This window comes from Vidua chalybeata, chromosome 16 (genome assembly GCF_026979565.1).
Source record: "Vidua chalybeata isolate OUT-0048 chromosome 16, bVidCha1 merged haplotype, whole genome shotgun sequence".
NCBI lineage: Eukaryota > Metazoa > Chordata > Aves > Passeriformes > Viduidae > Vidua > Vidua chalybeata.
Window position 1 is genome coordinate 12,863,982 of NC_071545.1, and position 27,631 is coordinate 12,891,612.

The 27,631-nt window shown below is 46.7% G+C and overlaps 2 protein-coding genes and 1 long non-coding RNA gene across 3 annotated transcripts in view; 2 read left to right on the plus strand and 1 right to left on the minus strand.

Annotated features, from left to right (window-relative positions):
* The window catches only part of SDK1 (sidekick cell adhesion molecule 1), a 383,801-nt gene extending 376,972 nt beyond the window's left edge, over nt 1–6,829 (plus strand). Inside the window, exon 45 of the mRNA XM_053957811.1 lies at nt 554–6,829. Within this exon, the coding sequence (XP_053813786.1) occupies nt 554–829 (276 nt within the window). The 3' untranslated portion in view covers nt 830–6,829. The remainder of the gene's footprint in view (nt 1–553) is intronic.
* A 252-nt stretch (nt 6,830–7,081) lies between these two features.
* Nucleotides 7,082–14,682, minus strand: LOC128796362 (uncharacterized). Its single transcript, XR_008433781.1, has 3 exons — nt 14,565–14,682; nt 12,536–12,641; nt 7,082–7,382 (listed from the first exon to the last, which is right to left on the minus strand). It is a non-coding gene; the product is annotated as an uncharacterized LOC128796362 (long non-coding RNA).
* Nucleotides 14,490–26,634, plus strand: LOC128796361 (cytochrome P450 3A12-like). Its single transcript, XM_053957901.1, has 13 exons — nt 14,490–14,603; nt 15,452–15,545; nt 16,632–16,684; nt 17,787–17,886; nt 18,276–18,389; nt 18,987–19,075; nt 19,655–19,803; nt 20,285–20,412; nt 20,724–20,808; nt 21,452–21,612; nt 21,716–21,942; nt 23,392–23,554; nt 25,513–26,634. The coding sequence occupies exons 1-13, from the start codon at nt 14,533–14,535 to the stop codon at nt 25,606–25,608; spliced, it is 1,530 nt and encodes a 509-aa protein (XP_053813876.1). The 5' UTR covers nt 14,490–14,532; the 3' UTR covers nt 25,609–26,634.
* The last annotated feature ends 997 nt before the right edge of the window (nt 26,635–27,631 follow it).

The window sequence follows — 27,631 nt, forward strand, 5'->3', positions numbered from 1 at the left end:
TATTTGCCTGTAATAAAGTCTGATTTTACTTAACTTCCTTCCAGTTATAGAACTAATTTTCAATACTTAACGCCCAGAGTCCTGTGCAGGTGGCTTGGGCTGGCCACCCCAAACATTGGCCTGGCTAACCAGTGTTTGTGTGGAAGGCATCCCTGCTGTCCTTCCATGAGGAGAGATACTCAGTTGTAACTGCAATACTTCTGATTGTGATTGAAAGCTGTTGGTTTCACTGTGACCTCTCTACACTTCCCTGCATCTTGTGCCCAAGCAGGAGCTCCTGGCTGCCCCTGCACCGTTTTGCAGGGAATTAGAAGGGATTTCTCTGTCACTTATCATCCCTCTAGCAGCAAAGTCTGGCTAAAGCAGAGCACAGTGCTTTTCCACAGCCCAGCCTGTACCACACTTGGACTGCCATCCTTCTTACCTTGCCATTACAGCTTTAGTCAGCTGGTGATGCTAAACTTGCCTCCCATTTCTTTGCGAGCACAACAGGCTAAAAATATCGTCCATGCTAACGACCGATTACTTACTTCTGTTTTTCCTGATGCCCCAGGTCACTGACTCGGATTACGAGGACGAGTTGCCCAAGCACTCCTTTGTGAACCATTACATGAGCGACCCCACCTACTACAACTCGTGGAAGCGGCAGCAGAAAGGGGTGAAGCAGCACCCGGCGTCCTACAGATACGAGGAGTGCACGGCCAGCGAGGCAGAGCCCTATTTCCAGACTGTCATCACGACACAGAGCTCAGGAGGGGTGTACACCCCGACGGGACAGCCCGCGCCCGGCTCCCGGACTCCAGTGACAGGATTCTCGTCCTTTGTCTGAGCGGGGCTGGGGACACGGCGGGACAGCCGCAGTGACCGTGTGTGCGTGGCCGGGGCGCTGAACTGTGGGGGACCTCTCTTATCAGGGTACAAACGGATGGGAACACACCTGAGGCTGGGTTGTTGGTGTTTTGGTTGGTTTTGTTGTTTTGTTTTTTTTTTTTTTCTTCCTTTCTGAAGACAATCAACTCTATAAAAACACGGAGCTGAACTAGCTGAACCTTTGTTTAAGAAAACAAAAAGAAAAAAAAGGAATTCCGAACAGTGATGATTTTAACCACTTGTGAATAGTAGGGGTTTTTTAACTGCTTTTTGTAACACTGCTTCAGGAAGCAGCTCCCATGCCCTTCTCCTTGCCTCTTTCTTTCTCTCCCCTCCTCCTGTCCCACTGCTCCCAAACAAGCAGGTGAATTCCCTAGATGCAATGAGTGACTCTGTGATGTGATTTGAAGAGAAAACATAAAATCTCCCAGGCTCCTTTTTCTTCCTTTTTCTCTACTCTTTTTTTTTTCTTTCTCTCTTCTTTTTAATTTTTCTCTGTCATCAAATTAAGTAGTAAAACATAGAAAATGGACACGTTTCTAGGTGAAAAGCAGACACCTCTCTTCTCCTCGCTGCTCCACACATTAGGAGCACTGGCTGATCAATGTAGGCTCAGATGTGTCACTGTGTCTGCTCTAAGCTCACTACTGGTGTATTTATATTGAATTACTGACCTGCTTTTCTTTCTTCTTCAAATGGGACCTGCTGCATTCTTTAAATATTCCAACTCCAGGGCCTTTGGAAGAGGAGATGGCTCAAAAGAGCACTGTAGGCAATGGTGGGTGAAGCAAGTGGGAAGAATTCAAATGTAAGGTCAGTTTATTTTTGGCATGGCTCTAATCCTCCTTGTGGACTGTGTGTACCATTTGAATCAGTCATTTTTTAAAAGTCAAAGGACACAACCCATCAAGCCAGAGAAATTTTTCAATTAAAATTGCAGTGACAACCTAGAGAATTTACTAATTGATGAGGGTTTTGATCATCAGAGTTACCATGCTCTGCCAACAGAAGTTGAACATGCTTTCTCACCCAGACGCTGCAGTTCTGTTTATTGGTCTGTAAAAAAGTACACAGTGGCAGGGTTTGTTTGATTTTATTATTTTAGTAGAAAGACACACCACACAGACTGGGTGAGTTTTGGTGTCCACAGGTGCCTTTTATTGATTCTGCAGCTTCATATCTGGGAGAAGCAAAAAACTGTCTCCAAATAAAGCTAACCAGGTTTTTCAGGCTTTGGGGTCATGAATTACCTTGTGCACGTTTACAGCCTGCTTTGTGCACTTGAAACTACAGCCTTTGGAAAGAAAAGAGGAGATTTTTAGTTTATTTTTCATCCTTTTGTACAGCTCACTTTTTGCTTTCTTCTTTTCTATTCTTTTCCCGAGTCTGTCATGTTTAGTAGCAAGTTGTTTACTCACAAGGAAGTTGTCAGGCATTGAAAGAATCCAAGTAGCAACAGTCCTGGGTCACCAGACTTTTTATCATAAGAGTTTGAAAGGTGAATTTGGAAGTAGGAGAGTCCTTGCCACACCAGGATCTGGCATTTCCTTTCAGGTGGATAAGCCAGGAAAATTGGTGCTTGCTAATGTTCTGTCAAGGCTCATGTGGGCATTGTTACCACGGAAAATTGTCCCTTTTCTCTCAAGGGATGTGGGACATCTGTGGCAGATGTCTTCAGAGCAGGTTGTTGAAACCAGGCTGCCCAGGGGCCTGGCTGGGAGTATCCAGAACAGCTGAGGTCCAAGGGCCAGCTCAGCCTTGCTGTCACCTTTCAGTGCCTCTAGGACAGGGCAAACGATCTCAGAACTGCTTTTACTCTTGGGCACTGCCTCCAAGCACTGCTGCTCTTGGTGCATGCACACTCTGCATAGCTTTGGCACTGGATTGCTGTTCCTCTCCAAAGGTTCCAGGAAGAAAAAGTTCAAAAACCAAAAACTCCAGTGGGTGTGTTTAAGGGCTTTTGAGCTTGGGATAATGATCTGCAGCTCATTAGATGGCAAGGGACTCACAAAGACACGGCTGAGCCAAAACCCTGTGAGTCATCCCCCTCTCTGCACCTGGGTAGGATGTGTGTGGGATGGAGATGGGGCTCCAAAGAGGATGACTTGGAGTGTGCTGTGAAGAGGAATGCAAAGCAAACAAAAAACCCACTGCCTTCTGTGCACTTTGACTGTTCTCTTAAGCCATATGGACTTTGCTTTAATTACTGAACTGCCAAAATTTGTTTTCAGTCTGTGTTTTTTGTTTCTTAGACAAAATTATCTACGTGGCTTTCTGATTTGTTTTCCTTTTTCTTTGTCATTTCCTGCATCAGATTACATATTTTAGACACATTGTTTTTATACATTTGACACAGCAATGCAATTGCTCTTGGAATTTTAATGGCACTTGTCCAACAGGTGTAAGAGGTAGTGCTGCAGGAGGAGCCCTCCAAGGACCACTGAGGACTTTAGAGATGTAAATTAGTAGGAAGTAGATGGAACACCGGAGACTTTGCTCCAAAGGAAAGCATAGTGTAACTCCACATCTGCTGAATATTGCCTTACACTTGGTGTAAGATGCAGTTACTCCCTGGGGTTGATCTGATACCACAAGGAGGAAAAAACCCCCAAGAAAATCACAGGGAATAAAGGAAATGGACTTCATGGCCACTGCTCTGCTGAAGGACAACATGGGGAGCAGCACAATCTATACAAAGCGAGGAGAAGAGACTGTTCCTTTTTTCTCAAAACCAGCTGCAACTAAAAAGCCTGAGCTTGCTGAGGACCTGCTGAGTTGGCTGTGTGGCTCTTTTCTTCTGACTGCTGTCGAAATAACAGGTTAGGTGTGATTCCTTTAGGACCTGTTGATCCCAACAAAGGTATTTCTGTTCCATTCTCATCCACACTGTTGTCACTCTTGGTTATGTTGTGTTTAGGAGTTGGCTTTTCTGACATGTGGGTTTATTTTCAATAGGCAGTTGCAGAGTGAGGAGGTGCAGTGCCCCGCTCAGCCCTCAGCTGAGCACAGGATGCGTTTTCTGCTGTGCAGGATCGTGTGTAGCTCCATGTGTGATGCCTCCACCTTCTTGCTTACACACTCAACTTGTAAAATATGGTTAATAGGTAGGTTTTATTTACTTCACATATCAGGGAAATTGTTTTATCTGGAAGGAAATACTCCATCAGTTAGGAAGAAAGCTCTATTTCATTGCTGCAATCTTTGGAAATTGCAGCCTTGAAATACAACTTTTAAACATTAGTTTTCATGTTGCAGTAAGTTCAGACATTGAATTTGCTTCCATTTCCATCTTCCTGTTTAGAAAAGTCTTGAAAAATGAAGGCTTATGTTTAAAATGCCTTCTCAGGATATATTTTTTTATTTATTTATTTCCCTTTCCCTGTTTCTCAGGTGTCTTTGTGACTGTTACTGAAAAATAAAAGCAGCATCATGAAATGACCAAGGGAGACATTTCAGAGAATGGTTTAATAGGAGCTTGTTTTTCATGCAATAGCCGTAACAATATCCAGTCTCCTGCAGGTAAAAAGTGCCCAAGTCTTCACCCCCTGCAGGGCTGAGGTGACAGCAGTCACCACTGTCAGCAATGCTCCCAGCCCCAAACCTCAAGTTGTCCCTGTCATAAATTATGTGCAAAAGTGCACACATGAAAGGAGCTGTGCTGTTCCAGCCCACTCCAAGTAGAGCTTTTTATCCCCCCCAAAATCCATGTCACACGTGGTGTGTCCCTGCCATGGCCCACACCACTGGGTGGAGTATTTTCCATTCCTGCCTTTTAATGCTGTGATGTTTGGACAGGGCCAGCGCTGTGCAGGTACAAATGGCAGTGGTGACAAGGGACAGGAGAGGGCACTCCTTTGCTTTTATCAGTGACAGTCTCTTATTTCCTACCCTGGGAGTCACTCGTGGAATGACTTCATGGGGAGGGCAGGGAGAGGCGAGAGCAAAGGCTTTCATCAGCAGTTACTAAAGGAATCACACTTTGGCCAGTGATCCCACTTTTGGGAGCAGTCAGCATGACTGGAGAGAAAAAAGAAAAATACACAGAAAAGAAACTCATCTATTACTCAAAAGGATTTCTGTTCCCTCTTCATTTTGAGTGTTAAAACCAGTGATGTTTTGCAGATGGGCAGGATCTCATTTTTCTTCCTTATACCAAGGTCTCTGCCAGAAGCTGCTGTAGCAATTGTTTGGATTAAATCTCTTGACATGGGGATGCATTTATTATCCTTGCCATTGCTTCCCTCAAGAAATCCATTGGGTCATACAAAGATTATCTAATCTGCTTTCCAAAAAGGGAGGAGAGAGAGAGAGAGATCTTTATACATACAGAGCACTGGTGTCTTCTCCCACACATTGCTTTCAGATATACAGGAAAACTTGTTGGAGAAAACCCATTTTAGAAAAGGAATTCATTAGAAACTTTAAAAGAAAGCAAACAACCACATAAGGAAGATAACCCCTGGCAGAAGCGTTAGAAATCTTGAAGTCCAGAAGCCTGTGATGTGTAAGAGTGACCAAGATGCCAAGACCTCCTGTTTTTACTGATCTCCTGTACCAGTAGCAGGCAGAAGGACACACTCAGTGAGGGGTGATGTTTGGAAAGGAAGAACCACAGAGCTGCTGGGACATGGGCAGGTTGTACTGCAGACAGCTCCACTTAGCCTGGAGTTCCTGCTAGTTCAGTCACATTCCTTGGGTTGCTTTTATCGGTTGTTGCCAGCACATGTGGAATGCACACATTATCAAGGTGTTCCTAGAAGCTACGAGGTTACCGGAGGTGGGGAAAGGTTTGTTGGTGTCGTGTTCAAACGAAGCCACACGTGTGATGATGTGGTTCTACAAAACCCATTGAAAGCTCCTTATGGAAACCACCCTTGAATTAGGAGCATGTTCACCCCAAGACTGAGCACGATGGGCCTGAAATGGCTCCACCTGACAAGTCATAGAATCCCAGAATGGTTTGGGTTGGAAGAGATCTTAAAGATCTCTTAAAGATCTCACCTTGTTTGAACCCCCCTGCCATGGGCAAGGACACATTCCACTATGACCAGGTTGCTCCAAGCCCCGTCCAACCTGGCTTTGGACACTTCCAGTCCCTTCTCTTCTTTGTATTTCTGTACTCCTTTTGTCCTCGCCCTGCCCTCCCAGAAAAAGAAAGCTGCCTTGCACTTTGTGCAGGTGTAGAGTTTGCAGCGCCCGACAGCAGAGAGCCACAATGGATAAGCACACACGTGACACCTGGGACAGGTGAGATTTGTTTGAACAAGGAGTGAAGTACCATTAGCACTTGAGATTCAGGCTCTGACTCAGAATTTTATCTTCTCAAAGCTGCCACTTGCCCACTTTAAATGGCCTTGGGGCCTCAAGACTTGACAGGAAATTCATTATTTCAATGCTGTTTGATCACTGTGCACTTTCTTGGGGCTTGAATCACTGGATACAGAGACAGGACTGGGGTTACAGAGCTTTATATCAAGGTGTTTTCCCATTTGTGTCCAATTCACTAGATTTGGGAATTTCTGCTACCACTGAATGGTGGCGTTCTGCAGGTGGGAAATGCCACCAGGGCTCCCTTTGATGTCATTGCACCCCTGGGCCATGCTGGGGCCTGTCACAGTGCAGTGGGAGCTCTCAGGTAGCAGAAAGGTGCAAAAACCCTATATTCTGGTGAGTTTGTAGCTGGTCACTTTGCCTCTCTTGGGCTGGAGTCCATCTTCTGATTTGGTATCTGCTGTCAGCTATGGGGTAGGAGCACCTCACACAGCTGTGTCTGAGCTGCCCTTCGGTGTACTCCAGTTATCAGATCATTGCTTTTAATTCAGTGTCTCCTTGGAGATTTGCCCTGGATTTTTGTTCCACACCTCTTGTTAGCCTCACCTTCACCACTCCACTATTTTATATGAGAAAGTTACTTCTTCTTTTGCAAACTTGCTTCTGATTAAAAGAACCCTTTTGGAAACATACGTGTCCTTGGTACATTTGTTCTGCAGAAGGGAAAAAAAGGATTTTTCCAGACTCATCTGTTGCTGAAGAAGTTTCTGGGTGCCTTGCCAGCATGCTCACGAGTTAACAGCTCAGGACACTGAGAATGTAACACGCACTGAAATTCCTCACTGTTTGCTCTGGACTGTAAAATCTTACAACCCCTGCTGCTCCTCAGCTAAGCTGACACTCTCAAATAGTTTCCACACAAAATTTGATCAGTCTTAAATATTTTATTATTTTGCAGCAATAAACTTCCTCAGATCCTTAGTATGGGAGAGTCAAAGCCCACGCAGAAACAGAAATCCTTATGAGGCCAATATTTTTTATGCCTTTGTCCCCTCCCCAGCAGTGTTGTAGCAGTTGTTAATCAGTTCCCACAAACGTGCAGATGTTGGGGAGGCAGGACTAGATCCCAACGGGGGAAAACCAGGGCAGCTCTGTTATTCCAGGGTGGTTGGTTGTGCTTTTCACCCACTGAGCATCTGGCCTCGAGAAGTAAACTAAACACAGTCAGGTCAGCTACAGCTCTGGTGGGAGAAATGAGGGCAAGAAATCAATGTTTTCCAGGTAGGAGAAGGGAAGAAAAAAAATAGTCAAACTCTGAAGGAAAGAACTCATATTCTCCTGCTCCTGAAAAGAATATTATAAATAATGCAGTGTTGTATAAATACAGGCAGCCCTTTGCAGCTGGGAGCTTGTAATAACCCAGAGGTATCACTGTACCCATTCTGAAGATGAAAATCCTCCCACCACTGCATTTTGTGAACGAGACATTATCCTGCAAAATTGCCATAAGATGCAGAAGTGCTTTTTTGAGGCCATTTGGCTCCAAAGTGCATCATCCTCCAGCTCCCAGCCCTCACTCTTCTCAGGATGTGTTTCCCCCACACGTTTTTGTGGCTAGGATTGGAGCACGGACATAAACATGGGAGTGGATGGGAAATCTGCCACGGTATTCGTAGCCTAAACAATACCAGAGAAAACAGATTGGCTTCCCGCCCTGCTCTGAACAGCACAAGCAGTGGCTTGACTGAATCAAGTAATCTGGGCTTTCATTACTGATCCTTTTCCTGCTATTTGTCTCTTTTGTTCCCTCTTTTCCCCTCCGCGTTTTTGCTCCAGGGTTATTTATTTTTCTCCTCGCTCCTTTTCTTTTCTATTTTTTTCTTTTGTAAACCTGCCTGTTGTTTTTATTATTTTTCCTCTCCTCTTCTTGCCCCACTAATTATTTTCATTTCAAACCTGCATTTCCCACAAAATCAAAAGGAACTTAATGTGAACACATGTTTTTGTTGGGTTTTTGTTCACTTCCACTGTGCTCCAGGAGTTCTTTAGCTTTGCTGTCTTGTTTACTTAGAAATGCTGGGCACGTCCCTCCAAGCCAAGGCGGTGTGGCCGCTGACTTCCCAGCCTGGTAGAAACCTTCATTAAGTAGGCAATTGGCACGTTCATCACCATTTGTTAACGAGTTAGGATAATCCTAAATCAGACGAGGCTGATGTGTGAAGTCATTCTTCGAGGCTTTACAAGGCTAATTTGTCAGCAGCGCTGAAACCTGTGAAGTCTTGTGGAATCAGAGGATCAGCACCTGCCTGTGGAGGAACAAGGAAGCTGCTCATGGTTGCGTGACAAAAATGTGTTCAGAGGAAGAAGGGACCAACACCCACGGTGTCACTCAAAGGTAATTCCCTGCTTTGTGCAACTTCCAAGGCGTTCTGTGCACTCTTTATGGTGATGACACACACCCTAGAAAAGCAGCTGCAAGGACTCGTTCTTTACCCTGAGCCTCCTCAATCTGAGTTTGTGCCCTTTGTGCACTTCACAGAAGGTGTAGATAAGGCTAAAAGGCAAGTTGGGAAAATGAGCCTGTGTAATATAGCCTGAGACCTCATGCCAAGAGTGACAAAATACCTAAAAAACACAGGTGACCTCACCACAGCCCTGCCAAATTGGGAAGGATGAATATCCCACCTGTGGTAGGAGGAAATTGAGGCACAGGCCAGCTTTGCCTGTGGGACCAAGGCACAGTCTGTACGGCTGCTATTGGTGTGCCCAAGTGGCCTTGACTGCAATGTCCTCAGCACAGGGCAGAGAAAACACATCTTTCTTACAAAACAGCAGGATGAGTTATTTTTGGGTCTTTATAAATTGTCTGTTTTCCGGCACTATCATTCTTACCCTACCAGGGGAACACAACTGACCTAATTAGAGTCTAATTCCAACAGTACAAGGCTCAACTTTTAAATACAAACTTTTTCAATCTTATTTCTTATGTACCTAAAGCACATCTGATTGGTATGAACCCCAGAGGTGGGGGCAGGGGAGGAGCAGGGCAATGGGAGTCATCAAAGAAGCTAATGGTGGGAAAATTGGGATAAACAAGGGTCAATTTTCAGCTGTATTTATGAGACTGATTTAATCTGCTGGGAGACTGTATCCTCTGGGATTAAACCTCACATAACCTGATGGAAATTGGGAAATGTTTTATCCCCCATCATGTAGAGGACTGGCAGAGGAAGGATTCAGTATTTCAATCCTCTGTCCAGCAAAAAACATCCAGGGTGATCGATGAGGACACTTTCATTGATCCATAGCTGTCTCCACACCACAGAAGAAATTAAAAGGTGAGAGAAAGATGCTTGTTTTCAATGAAGCCTATTTCACAAAGCCAGCAAGGGTTAATCCAACCAGCCAAATGCTTGGCTTTAGCTGCAATAGAGAAATCCTGTGAGGCTGAGTGATAAGCCTCCAGCCATACCTGCTTGGATTCTCAAGGACTGTGCCTGAACATGTTGGGGATGGCTCACATCCAGCAGCTGCTCATAGGGAGTCCACAATGCCAAATGACTCAAGAGCCAAACAGCTTCATCCCTGCCCTGAGTTCATATCCAAAATGTGTCCAGATAAAACATCCAGAACCCAGGCACTGGAGACAGAAACAATGGGCTAAACTCTGCCCTTGGGCAGCGATGTGGCTCTCTGAGTGCTGGGTCTGGCTGAACAGAGATCCTGACTCCAAAATAGATTCCAGAACACTGGATTGTTCATAATGTGCATCCTCGTAAGATAGGGTGGGTTTGGAGGTAAGGGGATGGTGGTAGAAAGGGCTGCATGTCATGTGTTTGGAGATGATGGTTTCAGGGTTATGTCATGATTTTTGTCTTTTCTGGCTTGATTTCTGGTTTGGAAGCAACTCAGCAGAAATTGAGGTCATTGCAAGTGGTGCAATAACACTTTCTGAAAAGCACTGGCTGCTTCATGCAGTGAGACTGAGCTACCAGCTGGGAGGTCTGAAAAGCCAGAGCTGTTCTCTGGTACAATGTGAGACAGGCAAAGGAGAAGTTGTCCTTGGAGGAGCTGGTGTCCGAGCATGAGCGGGGAGTGCACACAGCACTGTCTCCACCATGCTTTCCAGAATTGGTTTTACATTTTAACACTGGCTGTGGCTTATGATTTTCTATCCTTGCTCAGAAATTATAGAGGAGTGAAAGGGAGATGGATTTCAGCTGTCGATGCTTCAGGAGCATTCAGCAGCATTGCTGGATGAAAGGAACAACGTGGTCTTTTTGCTCTGCAGAGGTCTCAGAAATACCCAGGCATAAAGCACTGTGTGGTTTTGGGCTTGGTGAGAGGGAAGGCAGATGCTGGTGCCAGCCCTTGGTCCTCCCCTGGCTGCTGGAGCTCTTTGAGGATGTCATACATCTGGTGCTTTCCCATTTAGTCCTTTCAAGAGGCTCATTTGAGAGCAGGTTTGTAAGGAAGAGCTAGAAATAAACAGCTCATGATGGTATTTGTGGGATGAGAGGAAAATAAGAAGGGAATTTTTAAAGATGGGACAGTCAGTGAACAAAAGCCTGGTTATTAATGGGGCTGATATTTTGCTATGGCTGTTAGAAAGACTGTGTTACAACATGACTTTTCCCATAGTATGTGTAGGAAAGAAAAACCTTTGGGTCTGTAACACAGCAGCCTATGAGACATTATCTTGCAAATAAGATAATAAGCATTATCTTGTTTGCAAGATAATGCCTCATTCTCTCTAACAGAGAGCCTGAGATGCAGGGGAGCATTTGTCTCCTGGGGATGGCCTTCCACCAGTGCTCTGCACTCATGCAGGACTTCTCTCCCCTTGGCCTCCTTCAGTCCTGCCAAGCAGACAGTAGTAAAATCACCTCTCCTTCAGGAAGGACCCTCTCGTTTAAATTTTTGTTTTTTTCTCTGAGCTTTTAGAAACTAAGGTTCTGCATGAGTTTTAACATCATCCTCTGTGCCCCATCAGTTCAGTCGCTGCTCTTCCAGCTGGTCTAGGTTGCATTGTCCCATTTTTACTGGTGACTATGGCCAGTTATCACAGTTCATGTCTCCTCCTGCTTGTGTTAGCCATGGTGACCACCAGCTTTTGAATCCCCACAAATCCCAGTTCCTTGGCCACCTGTTCCCTCCCAGCTCCTAGGAGTGCAGCATGTTGGCACAGCAGAAGGAACACAAACACAGGAAGGGTACCCAGTGCATGAAAGCACTCTGCCATTGCAAAGAGGAGCGGTAGATACTGTGTGAGTTAATATTGAACTGGGATTATTTCCAGGGTGGCACAGCAAGAACAAACATGCCAGGAACCACCACAGTGTGAGGAATCACGTGGTGGTCAGAGGACAAGTGTGGGAGGGCAGGGCCATGGCTTCAGTGCTGCCTGGGACCATCACGGGCCACCCTGCTGTGGGGGAAGAGGGTCACACTCAGTTACTCCTCCTCTCCCCAGGGCATGAGAATAAATAGTCTTTTAATAGCACTGTGCACATCCCCATGGCACCAGCAAGCCTTTTTAGAGCCCTTGGGATTTGTTACTAATGAGGAAAACAGTGGCAGTGTGATGATGTCAGTAAGAAGGGCAATGTCAGAGAGGCTGAGGCCACGTGTGCTTATGACCCAGAGGAGCACATTCCTTTTGGACCACTCTGGGTCCTTCATAGGTACAGATCTCTAACCCTGGAAACATCACGAGGGCTGTGAACCAACTCTGCCTTCTAATATAGAACCATGCCTGTAGACCAGCACATCAGAGAGGCCACTGGCATTGCTGTGGCTCCTACCAACAGGGAGTGCAGCTCTCTTGGAGAGAGCTCCTATTAATATGCTATTACCTGAAATGAGAGGGGCAGGGGGAAGTGACAGTTTTGTGAAAGAGGTGAATTAGAAGATGTCAATTTGCAGGCTGCTGCTGCTGTTATTTTTCACTTGTTTTAGCACATCTGCTGCACGAGGGCAGTGGGGAGCACTCATTGCTCCCCCTTTCGTACCACAAGATGTTTTTGCTGGATCACCAGCCTTGGACAGACAAGAGTTGTGTAGCCCAAACAATGGACAATTTTCTTCCCTTCTCTTAGACAAGGGGCTGGGATGCCACAGCAGCCCCTCACCTGCAGCCCTGTTGTGCAATTTGCTTGCCCACAAAGCTAAACCCCTTTAAATGTTGCCAGAAACATGATCTGGAGAGCCTTTCCCTCTGCTTTAGTCCTCCTGGGTGCCATTTCAGTGATATTCATGTTAGAAAAATAGTCTCAGTAAGTACAGAGCATACCACCACATTTGGTCTAAAGGGCTGTGTAAGGATAAAAGCATCACTTCAATACACGCAATTTGTATAAAATTATCTGACAGTGAGTGTTCAGAATGGCCCCACCTGCAGCTCTGAGTCATGGCAGCAATTTTGACTGGGAGGTGGACATTTTATCAACTACGATTTTCTCAAATCTGAGGATCTGGAGAGACACAGCACTTCAAGAGACCTGCAAAAAAAACCAAACAAAAAATCTAACTACTAATTTGTTTTGGACAAAGCATCTTTGCATACAAGGAAATTACTAATTTGTTTTGGACAAATTAGTAATTTCCTTGTATGCAAAGATGCTGCACAGTTTATTTACATATTTTGGGGGCTAGCTAACATTCTTGTTTTCCTCTGAAATCTTTCCTTGCTTCAGTTTCTGTGTGAGGGAGGAGATAATACTGAACCACAAACCCACTTCCTACTGAGAAATCACAACAACTAGTAAAAAATATTGGAAAATTAAAGGGTTTGTGTGAGGGAAGAAATGCAGCTAATCCCAGCCTGGGGGTTACTGCTCTACCACCTGGTTTCTCCTCTTGCCTTTCACTGCTGTTCTTTATGTCCTTCTGGTATGGGACCTGTCAAGGAGAAGAACCAGCTTTTGGATGCAAGAGAAAGGATAACTCCCCGAGTACAGTTGCTTCAAGGTGTCTTAAAAGGGGCAGATCCCATAAAATGGAGAATAAAGTTCCTGTCACAGCATGCTGCTATAGCTCAGCTCTTCAGAGCAGCCTGGAGAAGCAGGAATCAGGGGTGTGCCTTCATAAAATGGTTAATTGATTACTGCCAGCCAATGATTATGTGAACCATTGAGCACATCGTGGCTGTGCAATGCTGGAGATGTCTGAGACACTGACCTACCAAAACTGGCAGTGCTGCTGCTCAGCTCTTCCACGTAAGTGTGGAGGTCACTGCTGAACCCGCAGGCAGCTCAGCACAGGCTGCATGTGTTTTATGAGGCAAAAAGAAATGTTTAGGCAGAGGCAAAATCCACGGCTGGCCCGCAGGCAGAGCCACGTGAGATCTGACTGGCAGGTGATTGCAGTGGGTTTCCTTAAGGCTGAGCACGCCAAAGGCAGGGAGTAATGTCTGATGCAGGTGAGTGTGATGTAGGGACATTGTGGGTCTACTGGCATCTTCAGGAAACACAGAGAAGGGGATGGTGCTGACTGGGCAGAGGAAGAGATCTGTGGCCCTTCCCAGTGTGATGAGGAGAAGGGACACCCCGTCCTGACCCATCCCCGCACACACCCACCAGCACGGGGTATTTGCATACGCTGGAGCTAAGCTGGTCAGAGGCTCCACCGTGTCCCCCATACACGAAATGCACTTCCCACTTCTCTGACAGAACGCAGGCAGCCCAGTGTCTGCGCCTGAGGGGGAAACTGAGCTGCCTAAAGCCAAATGTCATCATCTTGTGCAACCTGAGTGCAGAGAGAACGCCCGGGGCAGAGGGGATGATGTGGGAATCCATCCCCAGGTGATGAGGCTGGGGAGTGCTGGCGCTGTGCCCGCGGATCGCCGGGCCCGCAGCACCTCCTGCCCACACGGCCCTGCCCTGGTGGCTCCCTGGGGCTGGCAGGTCACCGACTCAGGCAGAAGCTCCACCGGCACAGGTGAGACTACAAGCTACGCTGTCATAGGATTGCATCCTTCAGAGGATCTGCCTTTCAGCTTGGGCAGGTGTTTGGTGCAGGTCTGTCTCCTCCAGCCCCTTCCCTCCTGGACCCTAAACAGGGCATGACACACGGAGGTGGGAGAGGAGGCACAAGGGAAGGTGCGTCTGCACAGACACCCGCGGAGCTGGGACAGACGGGACACAGGAGCAGTTCCTCGTCTCTCCGGAGACAGCTCGGGGCGCCGCCGCCCTTTCAGCGATTTCCAGCCGCAGGGCAGCGGGGACCGACACCTCGGTACAGGAGAGCCCTGCTCCCGGGGGACGCGCCCGGGGCCCGGCCCTGAGGCACCGAGCGGGCGGGGCAGCGCCGCCTCCCTCACGGGAGGGCGGGCACGGGCCGGGGCCAGGGCCGGGGCGCGGCGGCGGCAGAAGGGGGCGGACAGCGGGCACCATGCAGCTCCTGCCCAGCCTCTCCCCCGTCACCTGGCTGCTCCTCGTCGCCTTCCTGTGCCTCGTGGCCCTGTAAGTAGAGGACGGTCCCCTGGGGGACCTGGCAGAAGAGCCCGGTGCCAGTGGAGTTCGAGTGAATTAGCGCTGAAACCACCCGGGGCCCCCGCGCTGCCCTCAGGGCATAGCGAGGGCTGCGCAGAGCGGCTGCGAGGCCGCGCTGCCGGCGGGAAGGAGCGAGCTGGGCTCGGCGGGGAGGGAAATTAAAGGAAATCCTTGATTTTTTTAAGCTTTTCCCAGGAAGGAACTTCCGGTTGTTTAAAGACAGCAGCGCCCGTGGCGTCCTTGGGCTGTGCCAGCTGGGAGCAGCGCAGGCTGATGTCGGAGCTGCTGCCAGCAGAACCTCCCCGATTAAGTAGTTCTGTTGGCAAAACTTCGGCTTATATGGCTCAAGGGAGCTGTAATGAGCTATACAGGCAAAAACTTAATTTTGCTGTGGTAATTTATGTCCCTGCCCTGCCGCTGTAGCGCGGTCACCTGAGCATCGCAGGACGTCTTTGCAAAGACAAACACAAGGACAGGCCTCATCTTCAGAACTCAATTGCTCCGAGATCTCTCCTGAGTCACCTGAGCCACGTTTGCCTGAGCTGGGCAACTAAATGAGGCCCTGAGTAAAGCCCTCAGGTACACTGGTTTGCTTAGGCTGGGCTGTGGCTCCTTTCAGCCCTTGTCTTCCATCAAAATGTACCTTAAGTGATCCTGGATTTATTACAAAGAGTATCCTCAGCAGAGCTGCTGCTGGTCCATAATTTCAGCTTTCCCTGAGTGACAGAAAACAGTTATTTAAGCAGTTCCCTGTGCTCAGGAAGAAGTATCTTCTCTTTTCATTGTATAAATGCTTCTCTCATGCTCTTTGTTGGCAGCTATGGGATATGGCCTTACCAGACCTTCAAGAAGCTGGGCATTCCTGGCCCACGGCCTCTGCCATTTGTGGGAACTTTCCTGGAGTACCGGCATGTGAGTACCAGCAGCTGATGCTCTGTAGTGTCTTAGATCCTTCTTGTGGCTGGTGCTGTTTTCCCCATTCTTTGGGCATCTCGTTCCTTTGTCCTTGATTCAGTCAGATGAAAATTATGCTTTTAGGTAGCAAGCTCTTTGGACACATGGAGAACATAAAAGTTCAGGCTGACCTGAATGAGGTGTGCTGTATTTTAAAACTACTTTGTAATTTAAATTTTTTGTTTCTCCCTGTGTTTCTACCTGCTCTTGAGCAACTGAAGTTCTGTTAGAAACAAAAAAAAAGTATTGGAGAGATTCCTAAGACTGCTGTTTTCTGGGAGCTGCATGTTCCTTTCCCCTTTTTATCATCAACATGAAGAGGCTGAATGCTTCATTCAATCACTTACTTTTGGGCCAGCCTGAGACTAAACCAGACAAATACATTTTTAAATAAAACTCAAAGATTATCAAGCTACCAAACCTCATCAAATAACAAGACAGTAGCTGACCGCAGGTAACTGACTGCAAGTGCAGAATAAGTGTATTGGGTTCAATAAAAAATAGGTGTTTTACTTGTATTTGCTGAGTTCAGGTCATTCATGTCGCCTCTTTCTAATGGTTTGGTGAGCCTTATGTGTCTCGTAAGTTTCATTGTTACATGTAACATCAGTTAAAACCCGAATGGAAACAAAATAAAAATCTGTGTTCAGTAACTGCAGAGGAAGATTGTATGAGGACGAGACAGCAGCAGTTCTAACTTGTTGAGCTGAAGGTGAAAGGACACTCTGGGATCCAGTTCTGCCTCCTAACTCTGCTCACTAAAACTTTGTACCCTGTCATATCTTGTCTTCTTTACATTTTTAGAGCATGTTGGCTGGTGGAAGTTGAAAGTACCTTTTTATTTTTTTAATCTCTGCTCTCCTTTTTTTCTCCCTTGGAGATGTCCCTTAAGCATCTATGTGATGCTTAAGAGGACCATGCACCTCCCAACCTCAACCTCTGCTACTTACCATGGGGCTGTGGGATGCACTGTGCTGCCAGCTGTGGCCTGCTTTGATCACTTTTCACTGGCAAACTGTTCATTTCTCCTTTCTTCTTTTCCAGGGAGTCCACAATTTTGATCAGAAATGCTTTGAAAAGTATGGAAAAATCTGGGGGTGAGTTTCTACAGAACAAAACTACCACTTTGGGGTACTCCACAGCCCCAGAATAGAATGGAAAAAGTTACATTGATGCTACATTCCTCAGTACTGTAATTCCAGCTGTGACAGCCTGGGAGAATTAAGGTTTATCACTGCAAAGTCTCCACCCATCTCTCCAAGGCTTTTCTCCTGCTGGGATTTCAGTGTGGTGTGGGGCTGGGATGGTGATGGCCAGTTTATGGGGTCATTTCTTTGCATAAGCTTTGAAAATCACCTCCACTGCTTGGTGTCAAACTGAGCCTCCTGCCTTTGAAGCTGCTCTTCTGTGTCTGGAGCAGAAAGCAAGCTGCAGGCTGCCTCGGTTTTTCATCTTGCTCCCTGCTTCTCCCAGAGCTGGAGCACAAGCTACCTTTTAACCTGCCTCCCTGCTCCCTGCACAGTCCTTGTTTTGTGCAGGGGCCTCTTATCATGCTTCCACTGAGAAGAACCTCTCAAACCAAAACAAAATTGCTCTGCAAAAAAAAAATCCTGGGAGGCTTCATGAAACCTGGTGCATTCTTTTGAAAGATTAAATGTTTGCAAGCTTCTTGAAGATGGCAACTTCCCTCAGCTGTGGCCCAGGGCTCCCTGCCCTTTAGCCCACACCATGACTTTTAAGTTTTTCTGTCTCTGTTGATTGGAAAATGGAGGAGACAGATGAGGTTTTCACCTTTCAGTGCCTTGTAGGCCAGGCAGGAAATCTCTTTCCTCCACAGGTAGATTGTTTGGTGTGGATTTCTTGTCTCCAGCCATCAGTAGTGGAAACAACTCAGACAGCCCAAGCGCAAGGGATCAACATCGTGGCAAAAATCTGCCTTTTATCTAAACCCACACAGCTTTGGCAACTCTTCAGTACCACAGACAATTGCTAGAAGTGTTCATGCTGCCCATATTTGTCACTGTTGTTCCCTTTCTCCTCTTTTACTACATAATAAACAAGTTTCAGCCTCATCCTTCCAGCTGTTTTGTCAGAGGGCCCAAACGCTTTGTGCCATGGCTCTGGCCATGGACAGAGCAGGCTGCTTTTGCTCCAACTGATCGTGAAGGATGGACTGACTGTGGGTTTCTATTGGCTTAGGTTTTATGATGGCAGGCAGCCTGTGCTGGCTGTTTTGGACCCCATCCTCATCAAAAACATCCTGGTGAAAGAGTGCTACAACATTTTTACTAATCGCCGGGTAGGTACCTAGTCCTGTGCTTTGCTTTTCAGTACAGAGCACATGCAGCAAGAAAGAAGGAGTTTCTTCTTGGTTTCTATTTTCCTCTGAGCCCTTCAGCAAGTACTTGCTCTCTGATGTGCCCCAGTTTATTGATGGTACCAATATCAAAACCCTGCTAGGGAGGTGTAGGGGCCACTCTGGCTGGGACATCAGCCTGGATGTGCCCTAGAGGCTGATGTCATTTATGACTCTTAGACTTTTGTTTCCATTTTTGTTGTTTGCTGATTGAGGTAGAGCTGACATGACTTCAGGGGTTGAGTCAATGCTCCATGGAAGGTTTTTCTTTGTATTTCTGTCACATGGAAGGGGGCTGTAAACCTTCATGTGTCTCCTGTTCCCCTGTGCAGAACTTTCGTCTGAATGGGATCCTGGAGTCAGCTCTCAACGTGGCTGAAGATGAGCAGTGGAAAAGGATTCGTACAGTGCTGTCTCCAGCCTTCACCAGTGGGAAGCTGAAGGAGGTAAAGCACAGGCCACTGGTGCTTCACATCCATAACTGGAGGAGAACTGAGCTGTTTCTGGGTGCAGACCTTCCCCTCAAATGGGGAGGTTTGCCAGGATCACATCCATGAGCACCTGCATTGTTGGTGCCATTCATCAATACAGTGTCTGGCTGCCATCCCAGGGAGGGATTCAAGAGAAGGGGGTGAGGGAGGAAACAGCACACGAGGCATTGCAAGATGAGGCTGTTGGTCCTAAGGCCTGTATGTTCATCCTGCTAAACACATCACTCACACCAGGCTTGTCCATTTTCCATGTGCCCAGGAGCCATGTTCATTCCAGCTGGAGTGGATGCTAAGCTGGAGTGGGAGATGTGTGTGGATTTTTGAAGGAGAGCCTTGCTCAATCCTAGTCAGATGAGCTCTCTGGACAGGTTGTTAAGATGAGAGAAAGCAGTGACTGAGGCCTGGAAATTAAACCTTCCTCTTGCTTGCCCTTCCTCCCCAAGCCAGATGTGGAAAGTGGCAGGTGGCAAGTGGCAGATGACAGTGAGGCCCAGCCTTGTTTGGTGGCAGGGAAAGAGTCAACAGTGCTTTCTGCTTTGGTTTGCATTTCAGATGTTCCATATCATTAATCACTATGGTGAAAAATTAGTGAAAAACATTGAGAAGAAAGTGGCTAATGACGAGTTTGTGACTGCGAAGGAGTGAGTAACTGTGTGGGGCTGACAGGAAGCGGTTTGTATTCAGTGTGGGGAAGGGGCTGTTCTGAAGAGCCTTTTCCATGCTGCAGCATGGATCCCTTGTCAGCTATGGAAGAAAACTCCACAGATGTCATGAACATGGCATGTTCCTCAGCAGTGGGCTTGCTGTGCTCTGCTCAAAGATCTGTGCCCTTTCCCCATTTCATTTTACTGGGGATGCATTTTGAGGTAGGAAGCAATTCCCAAAGTTTTTCTAGAAGCTGCACAATATACGGTATTTTTGGATGTCATTTTTGCAATCTCTTTTACAGATGAAAATCAGAATATAGTTGTTGTTACCCTAGACTGCAGTTCAGTGCTTTCCAACTACAGCTTAGGTTTTTGAAGCTGAAAAAAGTTGGGGGAATGAATGCAACAGGGAAACTTCAAAAATAAAATGATCCTGCCAGATCAGGACAGATCTACTATGTTAGGACTGTGCATTAAGAGAGATTCCTTCTCACAAGGATTATTCCTAGATGGGTTCTTATTTACTGCTGTGGTTGGGTTCAACTCATTCACTCTCTCTTCTTCTCTACTCAGCATTTTTGGAGCTTACAGCATGGATGTGGTGACCAGCACTTCTTTCAGCGTCAATGTTGACTCCATGAACAACCCCAATGACCCCTTTGTCACCAACATTAAGAAATTTCTTCAATTCAGTTTCCTAAGTCCTGTGTTCTTACTCTTAGGTATGACAAACCTCATCTCATACAGCCGTGAATCAATGTCAAAGGTGCTGCATTTTCTGGAAGCTCCCTTAGTAGCTTTGAGTCCTTTTTGCCATAGGGGAGATGCTCAACACTTTGCAGGATTAGATTTACAGCCTCAGATCTGCAGAAATATTTCCCCAAGGAAACCACAGCCAGGATTTTTATAGGCCATGTGGATCTTGGCAGCATCCTCCTATGAGGAGAGACCCTGTTTGCAGAGATGGTGGAGAGCTGCTCTGTCACAGAGAGCTGCACTTATTGTGGTATTGTGGTCATGAAGTAACATGTGGAGGAGGTTCTCAAGTGCTGTTGCATCCCAACCATGGTTAGGTAAAAAGAGATGGAGGCAATAAAAAGGGTCAAAGTCCAGATGTACTGCTCCTTTCTATGCTTTGGGCCAGTTTTGATTTTCTTGGGGCCCCTTTGAGCTCAAGTGTGTTGGTCTCTTCTTTCCTTTTAGTGTTGTTCCCCTTTGTTATCCCTGTGCTGGAAAAGATGAAGGTGACTCTGTTACCCTCAGACGTCATGGACTTCTTCAAGAATGTCTTCACAAAAATGAAGAAGGAACGGGAGAAGGGCAGCAGCACAGTGAGTCCAACCTAGGTGGCCTCTTCTCTTCAGGAAAAGTCCTGAGTGCAGGAGGAATCTGGTGGCATCTTCAGAAGCTGTGGTGTGTCACCTGCTCTCCAAGCTCACCAAACCCAAGAAAGGCCAGAACCACACCCTGCCTGGGGGTACAGGTGGAGAAAGTGTTTGTGTTCCTGAAGGGTCTGTAGTCCAGACCTCATCATGTACTGAAGCCATGAGCTGTGAGTGGAGCAGGTGTCTCAGCAAGGAACTTGCTGGACAAGGTTTGCCTCCTCTCCACCCACATCTTCTCTGCCTCTGTTTCTCCCCAGGACCGGGTGGATTTCCTGCAGCTCATGATTGAATCACAGAACTCTCATGATGGCTCCAAGTCTGCTGAGACCAACTTGGACAAAAGTATGTCTTGAGATCTGTCCTCCTCTCAGCAGAAAGCAGTAGTTCCTTATCCATTTAAAAGGGAAGTAGGGAGAGGATTTTAGTCATTAATCCCATGAAAGATTTGGCATCTCGGTAGTGGGGCCATAATGATGTTTATCACAGGTCAGCTGTATTTTTATTATATCTCATTTCCTGGGATAATTTCTGAGGTGTGTTTGTGCAACAAAGAACAAAGTGAGTATCTCCTTACTCCCATTTCTTACTTTGTTGTCTCTGAAGTCCAGCAATGTTGGCTGTATATCAAAAAGCAGACAAAGCAATATGCTGTGTGTACCCTGCTCACCTGTGAGCTCATCTCTGTTCCCTATCCTAGGTAAAGTATAAGAAGATAAAGGCTCAGCCAAGGCATAGTCCTGGTCTGTCAACTCAAGGCAGGATGCTTTTGAACTTTTGAGGTGCCAGGACAGGGTGTTTGTAGGACACAGTGCACTGCATTGTGCACCCCTTTGAGGTACCAGAGGGTAAGCTGGATGTTTCCTTTACCAACCATTGTGTAGCTAGGAGCAGCATTACCTAGACTGATGACTGGGATCCTGAATTCCCAAGGGTTAATTACTGTAATTTTCAGCTTCTTGTATGTGCTTCTATGCCTTTTTTTCAGCATTAAGTGATGAGGAGGTTCTGGCCCAGGCTCTTATCTTTGTCTTTGCTGGTTATGAGACCACCAGTTCCACCCTCAGCTACATAGCCTACAACCTGGCCACCCACCCTGACGTGCAGCAGCGACTCCAGGATGAGGTCGATGCACACCTGCCCAACAAGGTAAAGGAGGGTAGGAAAATGCTGGGCTTGTTCCCACCTGCCTTGCAAACCCAGGTTGGAAACAGAGTGGCAGAGGTGCTGAGTCCTCCCATTCCTCTCCCAGGCCTCTCCCACATACAACGCCATCATTCAGATGGAGTACTTGGATATGGTGGTGAACGAATCCATCCGGCTCTACCCCGCCGGGGGCCGGCTCGAGAGGGTCTGCAAGAAGACTGTGGAGCTCAGTGGAGTGACTATTCCAGAGGGAATGGTGGTCCTGATCCCAGCCTTCGTGCTGCACCGGGACCCGCAGTACTGGCCAGAGCCGGACGAGTTCAGGCCTGAGAGGTGAGGGCCACATGGGGGAATAGCTGCATGCTCAACCTCAGCCCTGGGAGTGGAAATGGCAGCAAAAGTGGGGAATGCATGATTATAACATTTAAATTAGGCATTTATCATTGTCTGACATCTAGTCCCTGCATTACCGTGAGGGGAGTTTTATGATCTACATCCATAAACTGTGCATGGAATTTAATTAACTGCATTGAAGGGAGCAACAGTGAGAGCAGCTCCCAGCAGCTGTAACACTGAGGGGTTTATGGCCAGATATTAAAGCAAGAGCCACTGGGTGACTGGCACAATGCCCTGCAAATCAGCAGAGGAAGGGCAAAGATGGGTAGGAAATAAAACTTGATTTTTAACTCAAGTTCTGAAGCAATCTTTGCTTAGGAGCTCTGTCAGAGCCTGCAAAATGATGCAATAGCCCAAGGCAGACATGGGATGCCATGAACCTAGTAATCTTTAGGTGGCCACCAAGACATTGATGCTTCATGCAGAGAGAACAGGACCAGACCTCTGCCCTTGCACCAAGAGCTGAAATACCCCTGGAAACTAATCCTGGTGTGGGAACATGGTGACCTTTGAGACAAAACATGGCAGTGGTATCAGGCAGAAGTACCTGTGAAGCCTGTGGTCACCTTGTGTTGGATTCAGAAGGAAACACCCAAATACAAGTGCTCTGGCAATGGGCCAGACAACACCAGTTGCTCCAGTAGCCACATTCTTATTCCAGTTGTCAAACTTGGCATGGGTAGCTGGACAGGAGCTCTTTAGGGCTCACTTGCCATGCTGGGAGTACATTAGAGGGATGTGCTGGTGTCTCAGTAGTGAGATACTTCACTTCTGACTTAGCATAGCTGAGGTTTGTACCTCATGCACAGGGAATGAAAAGCTTTCTGACATGAAAACCAACTGATCACTAAGAAGTATTACTGAAAATGCTCTGTGGCAAATTTCTCTATAAAGCTGATTGTTCTTCCCTGTTTTTCATGATGAGGAAAGGAATGGGACTGGCATGTCTCAAAAGCAGCCCTGCCTTTAGTCACGCAGGGGGAGAACATCTTTGTGTTTGCTCGGTCCTTTGATCTACAGGGAAGCTGTGGAGCTGTAGACCTGTGTGGTTTAGGGTTTGAAATCTGGGTTCAGTTTTGGAGCTGAGAAGGAGTTCTGAGAAAAGAGCAGTTATGAAATCCATTAGTGTATTTCAGGTATTCCCAGGACACCCAATGCACCTGGATTTGCACAACCAAATCTGAGCATTGGGATGAAAGCAGAGGCATAACATATCTATTGAGACAGAAATAAGGGACTTAGCTTCTAATATGCACAGAAACACAAAAAGCTTTTCCCTTCCCAGACCCCTCATTACTTCAGATTAAGAAGCTGACACATCCTGCAACAGAGTGGCTCTTACTAACTTTCTTTTTTGTTTGTTTGGTTTTTTTTTGTTATAATCAGGTTCAGTAAAGAGAACAAAGAGGGTATTGACCCCTACACCTTCCTGCCATTCGGGGCTGGCCCCAGGAACTGCATAGGGATGAGGTTTGCTCTCCTTGTTGTGAAAGTGGCTGTGGTTGTCCTGTTGCAGAACTTCTCATTCAGACCCTGCAAAGACACACCGGTGAGGATGTGTGGTGATGTGTCTTATTACCTGCCCCTTACTCCCTCTGAGATGTCCTACTGTTAGATGGGAATAACTGTTTAAATCTTCTCAGTTAATTATAAGGGCTTCACCACAAGTTATTTATGCTTTTTTTTAAAAGCCTCTACAGAAGCATATTTAATGTTGGTGGGATGTTTTAGGCTGAAATCCCTGAAGTCCTGTGCCTATCTTTGGGTGCACCTAAATTGTGGGGTGCTTTCTCCCCCACAATGCACTGTTTATCTGTTTGACCCAGCTTAGGAAGACCCTGCTCCAGAGAGCAGGAAGAGAATATCCCTCAGCCCATGCCAAAGCTGTGTTTTGTAACACAAACATGGCTATTCTCTGTGGGACATCCCAAGACATCAAAATTCATCTCTTATGACCCAGGGAAGTCTCTAAATGTTAGCAGTTTTCAAGCAAGCACAAAATGGGTTAAGTTTAAATTGATTACCCTCTCCCTCTTAGGGGCTATGCAGGATCCCACCAGGCTTTGGTTTTGCCCAGGATCCCAGTGAATGCTGCATACAGATGAGATGGCCTTGCAGGGTGGGAGTGTTTGACATGAAATAAATGCAGGAGCTGTTGGAAATGATGTGTCAGTCCAGCCCTGCTGAGAGCACGGCAGCTCCTGTGCCTCAGGCAGGCAGCTCCACGGTGTTTCCAGCCTGACCCAGCTCCCTGCCTGCACTCACTGCTGCAAAAGGCTGGGCCATTTTTACATTCTGTTTGTGAGGAGAGCTTGGGAAATCAGAGCAGAGAGGGCAACAAGTCACTCAAAGGACGTTTGTTGTAAGAAACAGAAAAGTCCTTATTAAATTATTACTTGGCACGGGTGCTCAGCTGGAATCTCTGCAGATTCAGATTGCAGCTCAACTGGTAACCTGGAGGTGAAAGACTGTAATAGTCCATTAACAATGCAGTGACCTATCCACCCTCCCCCAAGTCTAATGACATTTTTCTAGTCCTCTGCAATCCATAAAATTGATTCTTTTTATAACTGCCTTTAATTAAAAGGGGACAAGTTAAATATGTATTGTATTATTGGTGCCCATAGGTTTATGGGGTTCTTTCAGCCGTTTTTTCTACAGAAGGTGTCATGTACATCAGAGTGGGAGGGAAAATTTCATGCTGGAACATCCCTTTGGAACATACGTATGGAAGCTGCAGCCTCCTCTCACTGCTCCACTGATGGCACACTGGGCTCCAAGCCATATTGCTTAAATTTCCTGAAACAAAACTTACTGGGATTTAGGGGGTGAATGTGGCCTGTTGGGCTGGGGATGTGTCACCCTTGTCCTGTTGGCGAGAGAGGGAGCTGGGATATGAGCAGCATCCATTGGTGGGGGAGACTTAAAACACACTTCCCTCCCCTGCAAGATGATTCCTCCAACACCAGCTTTAAACATTGTTTCTAAAGAGATTCCCAGCCTATCCCATGGAAACCTTTGATGCTGAGGATGCTTTTGCTTTGCCACTCGGTCTGAGCAGCGATTTTAGTGTTGCTCTTCCTGGAGTGCTTATTGCTCTTCCATCTCCCATTATGATCTAGCTGCCCTTAGTACTGACACACTTGTGCATTAAACAAAATGGTACTGCTTGCCCCCATTTAGCTGCAGCACCCAGGGTGGGGTTTGGCTGCTCTTCCCTCCACGTGCAGCCTGCTGATCAGTGCACCAAGCTCTTTGTAGCGCTCCATGTGAAAGCCAGAGCTCACCAACCAGTTTATCCAAGAGCTGAGGGCTGTTAAACACCTGCTGGTGGCCGCTTTGCATGAGCAAGAGTGATGGTCCTGCTGTAAGTACACCTGTGGGCTGGGAAATGCATTGAAACCAAGTGGTAGCTGGGATGTGTGTGCGCTGTAGGGCTCCTGTTGTCCTGTCTGTCCTTTCTCCCAGCTGATGTGGCTGTTTCGTTGTTTTTCCCTCCTGCTCAAGATCCCACTGGTCCTGGACTCGAAAGGTTTCATGCAGCCAAAGAAGCCCATTATCCTGAAGACGGTCCCCAGAGCCCAGGCTGACCTGAAGAAGTGAAGGAAGCAGGAACAGAGCAAGAGACTCTTATTTAATGGTGCCTCCTCCAGCTCTTGAGAGGAGACCAGGTTAATGTGTGCACTGTAGGAATGTCAGGGGGGCAGCCCCCCCCCCCATTTCATGGGGGTTTGGCCCAGCACAATTACATGAGCATTATCCTAATGAACATGAGACCCAGGTCCTGCTGTCCCCAGTCACAATAGGCATTTTGCAAGACCATTTGCACTCCAGTTATTTGGGTATTTTTTTCTCTCTCTGAAGAGGCACTTTTCTAAGCAATTTGATTCCAGACACTGTCAGTCTCTTCTGGCAGTGTAATTTAAATCAAGATGGGGAGAGCAAATTGCACATAGTTAAGTAATGCTGCCATTGCTCCTGTTCCCTCTGCCTGCTGGGTGATTCTGTGTGTCTCCTGGTTTCATTCTCCTGGGAATGCAGAGTTGTCCAAGGGCATTTCCTCAGCTCTGTGCTATGACCCTGAAAAATGTTAAAATGGTCATGTCCTTACAGCACTGAATGCCTGCAGCACATTTTCTGATGCTGATTTATTTAGATTTTGGTATGATTTTAGATGGCTTTTGTGTGATTCCAAGTGCAGATGGGTTAACAGGAGGAGCCCGGTGAGAAGCAGTTACCCCTAAGGACTGGAGATTCGCAGAGTGGGAGAGAAGTGTCCCACATGTGTTTCCTGATTGTTTGCTTATTTTATCGTGGGCATGCAGCCACCTGCCATGGGAGGGATTATCAACACAGGCACCATCCATACTGCTATCATAACACCTTTTAGTCTGATTGATATTAGGCCACTGTAAGACCAACTTAAATTAATAATTATGCAGGGTGCAGCACTGAGAGCCTTCAGATGTCCTGGGCAATCCTGTCTGGAAGAAAGGTGCCTTTGCCTATTGAGAGCTTCAAAATCTTGCCAAACTTTTAAATTTTTGTACAGTCTAGAAATTCATACTATTCCTCCAAAAACTGCTGCAGGAATGCTAACTGCAATAAAGTTCACTTGCCTCTTCTGTGTCCAAGTGATGCCAGTCTCTGCTGCTGTGCTTTCTCCATGCACAAGTGACTCCATCTGTAGATCTCATAAGCCTTTGGCCAGGTGATGAAAACTCTTTTTATCCTGGATGAATCCCTGTGGGTACCATAAATCCTAAGAGCTGCTCCTGGAGGTGCAGAGCTGAAGGTACAACAGCCCAAAAGGAACAGCTGAGCAGAGTCATTGAGGGTGTGAAGTGATTCCTATTGCAAAAGGAATTTTATTCACTACATAGCTGTTTTTATATTTCTTTTATATTCTTTTTTATAGAGGTAGATAGATTATACATATGTTATTCTATATTCTTTTCATACTTACTTTCTGTATTTTTTAGGAATTGAGTAGAAAACCTCAGAAGGGATATAATAACCTTTCTGCAGCAAATTAAATTCCCCAGTGAAAGACACCCTTGACTGGAAGTGTAGGGGAGGAGTGAGGCTGCTTCTCTAGAGAGTCATCAATGAGCTGGGTGAGAGGGTTAGAAAATTCCCAGCAGCTCAGGCAGCCATGGCTTGCCCTTCTGCCCTCGTCACCTGCAGCACACCAATGTCCAAAAGTGACAATCCATCTTTGTTTTCAGCTGTTGCTGTCCACTTTTCCAAAGTCAAGGCAGGGTGTTTGTGACAGCACATGGACTAAATGTACAGGCAGTCAGACCCCTGGAGGACTGAAAAATGCCTGCACCATCACAGTGGTTCATGAAAAGGGTCATGGAAAATCCTCTGCCTTGAGAAGTGACCAAGAAGATGAGGATGACAAAGTCACCTGCAGTGTCACAGGAATGAATTAATGGCCTTGCTGGTGCAAAGGCCAGAACTTGCCTGGTGGCAAAGAGAAAAGGGTTTTGCCTCCTCACCCCATGCCCATGTTGGAATTAATCACTCACACAGCAATGTCAACACTACGGGAAAACATCCTCCAGGATAATCTCTCTCACAAAGCTGCTTAACATTTTGGAAATATACAGTTCACTTGGAG